This window comes from Bison bison, unplaced genomic scaffold (genome assembly GCF_000754665.1).
Source record: "Bison bison bison isolate TAMUID 2011002044 unplaced genomic scaffold, Bison_UMD1.0 scf7180017864487, whole genome shotgun sequence".
Classification (NCBI taxonomy): domain Eukaryota; kingdom Metazoa; phylum Chordata; class Mammalia; order Artiodactyla; family Bovidae; genus Bison; species Bison bison.
In genome coordinates, this window is record NW_011495047.1 from 4,221,250 (window position 1) to 4,228,115 (window position 6,866).

General features: G+C 40.6%; 1 protein-coding gene across 2 annotated transcripts in view; it reads right to left on the minus strand.

Moving 5' to 3' along the window:
- Positions 1-4,607, minus strand: part of CD2AP (CD2-associated protein) — a 56,738-nt gene extending 52,131 nt beyond the window's left edge. Inside the window, exons 1-2 of one of the 2 annotated variants that reach the window (XM_010863047.1) lie at positions 4,541-4,607; positions 3,512-3,672 (exon numbers count right to left, since the gene is read on the minus strand). In XM_010863047.1, the coding sequence (XP_010861349.1) occupies positions 3,512-3,672; positions 4,541-4,592 (213 nt within the window). In that variant the 5' untranslated portion in view covers positions 4,593-4,607. The other variant, XM_010863049.1, reaches the window with a different exon arrangement.
- Between the last annotated feature and the right edge of the window lie 2,259 nt (positions 4,608-6,866).

A 6,866-nucleotide genomic window follows, 5' to 3' on the forward strand; every position in this document is an offset into this window, starting at 1 on the left:
AGCTGAAACCCCAATACTTTGGCCACCTGATGCAAAGAACTGACTCACTGGAAAAGACCCTGATGCTGGGAAAGATTGAGGGCAGGAGGAGAAGGGACGACAGAGGATGAGATGGCTGGATGGCATCAATGGACATGGGTTTGGGTGGACTCTGGGAGTTGGTGATGGACAGGGAGGCCTGGTGTGCTGTGGTTCATGGGGTCGTAAAGAGTCGGACACAACTGAGCGACTGAACTGAACTGAACTGAACTGAATAAACAGACATAGAGAATAGACTTATGGACATGGGGAGAGTGGAGGAGAGGGTGAGATGTATGGAAAGAGTAACATGGAAACTTACATTACCATATGTAAAATAGATAGCCAATGGGAATTTGCTGTATGGCTCAGGAAACTCAAACAGGGGCTCTGCATTAATCTAGAGGGGTGGGATGGGGAGGGAGATGGTAGGGAGGTTCAAACAGAGGTGATATATGTATACCTGTGGCTGATTCATGTTGAGGTTTGACAGAAAACAACATAATTCTATAAAGCAATTATCCTTTAATAAAAAATAAATTAATTAAAAATAAATAAAAGGCTAAAAGAAAATTTAAAAGAATTCTGCTTTGTAATAATTTCATGTTTACAGTAGAGTTGCCAAGGTGCCGCCCAGAGTCCCCATATATCTCCCATATCCACGCCACAGTGATACCTGGCGTAACTGTATTACACTTGTCAAAACTAAGAAATTAAAATAGTACATTACTACTAACAGAACCACCAACTCTATAGAGATTTCACAGTTTTCCCACCAACATCCTTTTTCTATTCCAGAATCCAATCCAGGACACCACAATGCATTTGTCACTATGTCTCCTCAGTCTCTGCTCAACATCAGTTTCTTAGGCCTTCCTTGTTTTCTAATGACCTTGAAATTTTTGAAAAGTACTGATCAGATATTTGTAAAATGTTCCTTAATTTGGGTCAGTCTGATGTTTTTTTTCACAAATGGACTGCAATGATAGGTTTGGGAGAAGAATAAATACCGGAGGCTCAGCAGATACATGGTATCAACATAATTTATTACCGACGATGTTAGCCTTGATCATTTGGTAAAGGCAGTAATTGCTGAGTTTCTCCACTGTACAGTTGCTGTTTTTCTCTTCCATCTATTCTTTAGTCCAACCTACACTTGAAGGATACTTGGGGGTGGGGACAGTATTTACAAATATTACTTGGAATAATTCTGTAAGATTTATCCTTTCTATTCCATTATTTACATAACAATCTATTTATATCAGCATTTATTTATTTAGACTCATGCATATCTATCTGCTCTTCAAATACTAGGTTATTCTGATGCTCAACCAGCTTTCCAGTTGGCACCTATGTTGCCTTTTTCCAAATTCTTACTCTCGGCACTACTAGCTGCTCCAGCTCATCCTGTGAATACCGTGTTGCAGCCATAGGATCACTCCTCTCAGGAGCCTCCTTTTACTGGAAAATGATATTCTGAAACCAAGATCTGAGCAACGAGGGTACTCACTGGTACTGGTGTGTCACTGCTTCCAGGCCCTCAGTGGAAGAAATGAGGAATATATATACGCATGTGTAGTGACCGGAGTATAAACACACACATATAAAATTATTTCTGTATGTATCTGTACATATTTTAAATTAAACACGAGTTCATGTGGATGTCTCCCAACTCTAGTCCACCCTGTGGTTCATTTTAATCCCAGATTAAGCTTCCCTGCATCTCCGAGCAAACACAAACAGCATCCTCTACTAGCAGGCAGATTAAATTCAAGTTCTACAATTAGCTGTACTGTAACAGGATAGGAAAATGTATTTTAAGATGGGAGTGCCATGACAAGTCATCTCCACCAGTGTGACCACATGTCAGCATGGGGACTACCTATCAGCACACAATTTAAAACAGACCCATATTAATACTTCTTACTAAGTTCTTTTTTTTAACCACTGTTCTATTACTTCAATATATTTTTCCTGAAAAGCCACTTCCCCCACTCACCCCAAAAAAGAGACACAGAGAGAGAGAGATGAGAGGCCAATGTTGCAGCTTACTATATACAGACTACAGACTAAAGACAGGCCATTTTAAAAGGAAGAAAACAAAGACATTATGTGATTTTCCTTATATCATTCTGCCAACAAAGGGAGACTTCATTTGACTGGGCTTAAATGTAGTTATTCTGCTTCAATTTTGATAGCATCTGCTTTACACTCCATTTTAGATTAGAAGAAAGTCAATTTGTAAAGAAAAAATAAACAAAAGAGCTCAATTCCTACTACAGCTTTTCTCAGGTCTTTTGAGAGGTAAAATGTAGTTAGTTCACCTTCTCTAAAACCAATTAACAAAGTATGTGTTCATACTTAGTAAAACCGCAGCTGAGCAAATATTTACAAAACATTCACACTGCACAGACATTCTAACAACTACTCTGCAAGTTGGACAAACCAAATGAGAGATAGACTCGAGCCTTCCCAGAAGAGCTCACAGCCACAAATTCATGAGAAGAGGGATGTGGCTGAATGTAAGAAAACTAATCCAGAAAATAAAGACAACTATAGTAGTGTTAGTTGCTCAGTCATGTACGACTCTTTGCAACCCCACCATCTGTCCGCAGAATTCTCTAGGCAAGAATACTGGCGTGGGTTGCCATTCCCTTCTCCAGGGGATCTTCCAAACCCAGCAATTGAACCGGGGTCTCCTGTGTTGCAGGCAGATTCTTTACTGTCTGAGCTACCAAGGAAGCTCTGGGTTAAGACTATTATAAATGGCATGTAAACACACAGATATCCTTTACTTTTTTTTTCCTCCTCTAAATTTCTGAGAACTTTTTTAGTTTGTAATATATTTAAAAATCTTGATTGTTTTCTGGCAGAAGTGACTAGAACATTATTTAAAAAGGAACGTCTGGTGGTAGTTGAAGAGTATTTGTTACTATCAAAGATAACTGCTGCAATGCTGAAACTTAAGAATACAAGATTCTCAAAGGGGCTAGAAAAGCAACAAAACCCAGTAAGTGTTTTTACTCACACTTGAGTAAAGAGGCAACTATCTCAGATTTCAGTTCAGATTCTGTTTTATTAGCTATCCAACCTTGGGTAAACACCATTTAACCTCTCAACCTACATGTCATTGATTTAAAATGGGGCTATCGTCTTCCCTACTTCCTCCACAAGATGTTTAGGCTTAAATGGAAATGTAGATAGCAAAAACTTTGCAAATTACAAAGTGCTACCTACATCACAGGTAGACAGGTACATGTACACACACACACACACACACACACACACACACACACACACACAGAGTTTTATAATCCCCCAGGACACCAGGCAACAATAACATTCATTACAGTGATACCTGAGTCTCCAGTTTTTTTAATTCCTCAGACAAAAAATTTATCTAAAATATTTTAGTGTTAAAAATATGTGTATGCATCTCTTCAAGATTAAATCCGATAGAGCAACAGCAAGGAATCTAACCGAGAATGCTCACCTTAACGAAATTATCAGGAAACATGCCTCGCCTCCCATTCAGCTCTCCTTCCAGCCATCCCTCCTCCTGCAGTTTCCTCACGTTCCTGATGACTTCCCCAACTCGGATCGTTAGCTCATCGTCATGTACAGCATCGTAGTCATACTCCACAATATAGTCAACTAAAAAAAAGAAACAAACATCTAAAACTTAACTCATGAAATACTACTAACCATACTAATAAACTTAAAACTAAGGAACCTATTTAGCAATGATTAATACAATAAAGATACCATCAAAGCTTACCTCAGTTTTTAATATTTGGCTACACCCGCAGATTTCTTTTTTGCCTAACTATAATGCACAGAACCAGTTACGGAGAAACCTCAACACAACGTACAATTTACCTCGTCAGTTATCCTGCCAGTCAGCTATACATGCTTGTGACAACCTCTAAGGCGGCCCCCACGATTCCCATCTCTTGGTATTCAGGCCCTTGTGTACTTCTCTCTCCGTTAGTGTGAACGTGATCTATGACTGACTTCTAGTCACCAGAATGTGACAAAGATGATGGACTGTATGTGATGACATAAGGCTGTAATACCCCTGCTAGGAAACTCTGTCACTTCCTGGCTTTGAAGACACAAGTTGTTTTGTTGAGCTGGCCTATGGAGAGGGCCACATGCAAGTAACTGAGGAAGTCTCTGGATGAGAGCCCACAAACAGCTGAGGCCCTCAGTCCAACTGCCCACAGGGAACTGAATGATGCCAACAGCCTCGTGAGCCTGGAAGCAGATCCTTCCCCAGCTGAGAAGCCAGCCATGATCAATACACTGATTGCAGCCCTTCAGAGGATGTAGCCATGCCCGGACTGAAGAAACCACAAAAACCGTGAGATAATAAATGTGTATTATTTTTATCTGCTAAGTTTGTGGCGATATTTTTCACAGAAGCATAGAAAATGAATACACCCTGAAATGAAGGCTGTTAAGGATTTTAAGGTTATAGGACAGCATATAAGCATACTATTAATATTTTAACTAGTCATACCTCCATTACCTTTTCTTCCTCCGAAAAGAATGATTAAGAAAAAAGAACACATATATACAACTATACCAAAAAAAAAAAGGGAAGGGAGTATGGGCAGACACGGTTGGCTACCAAACAAACAGCCACTCCCACACCGACTCCTCCTCCTCCTCCTTCCTTTCTCACTGAACCCTGATTCTGTTCAGGTATTTTGGAACCCTGTACTTTTACAAGTGAAGCTTCTCTCAGACTCAGAGGGTTAAACCCTGAGGATTAAACTATTTTAGACCAGTACTTCTCAAATACTAATGTACAATCAGGTCATCTTGTTGACTTTGGGAATCTTGCTTAAGCGCAGACTGAGTAGGTCCCAGGACACCTAACACTTCTGGTCAAGGAGATAAATGTCTGAAGAGAACTGATTTATAGCAGGGGCTTCCTAGGTGGCTCAGTGGTAAAGGATCCACCTGCCAATGCAGGAGATGCAGGGACACAGGGGATACAGGTTCAATCCCTGGGTCAGGAAGATTCCCTGGAGAAGGAAAGAGCAACCCCCGTCAGTATTCTTCTCTGGGAAATCCCAACGATAGAGGAGCCTGGTGGGCTAAAGTCCACTGGGCTGCAAAGTATCGGACACGACTGAGCATGCACACAGATCACACACAGATTTATATTAATCTCATTCATATTCTCTATCTCACACACACACACAGACTGGTTTTCAAATACAGATATGATGGATCGACTCAGACCAATACAATGTAAGTAGGGGTTCTTGAAAGGTTTTATTTGACCTTATAAACAAAACACAAGGAAAGAGTGTCCTCCTACAGACTTTGGATATTCTTCATTGAGAATGTAATGGCCAAAACTGCTACAACTAGATTAGACAAGAAAAACAGCAGATATGCTTAGAATACAAGAAAAGAAAGATGAAAATGGCTTGGATCTTTACTAGACTGATTCAACTGCTAACCTAACCAGCCCTATAACTTTTAGATTTCTTGTTATAGAAGCAGTTTTTTCTTAACTTTTAAGTAAATTCTAGACGAGATTTGTATTTGCAGCTGAAAACATACCAATCTGAGATGGAAATTAGCAAGAAACTTAAAATTCCTGAAAATGGATCCATAACTGATAAAGCCAGAGCTCAGAAAACTTAAGGAAACTATAACTGAGACATCAAACTGCTCTGCAGAACCCCAGAAAGGCCAGAAATTAAGAAAAGGAACGCTCGTGGGAAACACAGAACTGAAAATAGGGAAATTAGCACCTCACGGAAGAGTTGAGACCCATTATTAACCACAACAGTTCTGAGACAACAATGCTACATAGGTAGGTATTTTTCTTCAAAGGTAAAATACTAAAGGGTTAATCTCAGAAACACACACACACACACACAATAGTCTGGGGGAACTAGTAAAGCTACTATGGATGAGTGATGGTTTCCTAGAAAAACGACTTCTGATACCCAGAATTTAGAGGTCTCCAGAGCAATGGGTGGTTTCCAACCTACCAACTCTAAAATAAAATTAAAAAGTTACACCCATATAAAGAGTTCCCAATCAGCTTTTTGCTTTTCATTTATTCATAAATATGAATGGTAGACAACAGTTAACCATGAAAGACGATGATAAACTGAAAAACTCCTCCTGGATGAAGCACACACCAACCTCTCCCCTTCCAGAATAATTCAGTATTAAAGTCACTAGGTATACAAAAGCATAGTGGGGGGAAGGGAGACCAAGGAGGGGAAGGAGTCTGAGAAGGTGTGAGAAGACAGGGACCAAAGAGTAAAGAAGGTATCCAAAGCTAGGAGGGCAGGGGTGGCAGTGACGCTATCAGAGCCAAAGTAGGATGAGAAGCGTGTCTGTCTGTGGCGGTTCCCCAGTGCAGCCTATCACAACTCGAAGGCAGGGTGAGGAAGGCATCCATGTAGAGGTGACATGATATGGTATGCCAGTTCCCAGTCACAGTGGTGAGGGCATCCAAGCTGATGGGCAGCCTGGTGAGGAACAGAAGCCCTCTGTAGTGGGGTTAGGGCCAGATCACCATGCAGAGGAAAGGTAACCTAGACGGAGGGTGGAGGTCACCCAGAAAGGGGTGGAACAACCTGTGCCAGAGAGGAGGGTGTCCATACAAGGGTGGGGAATGACTGGCTGCATCTAGGAGAGTTGATCAAATAAATTAAGGACAATGGAAGCCAAGTTTCTCTATGAAAGGAAGGGAGTTACAAACATAATGGGAAAAGACTTCACTTAATCCTATGATATTAAGTGGGAATGAGAAGTATCACCGTGAACTCAGGGTTTTCAATACACAGACATTCACATACACATAAACACAA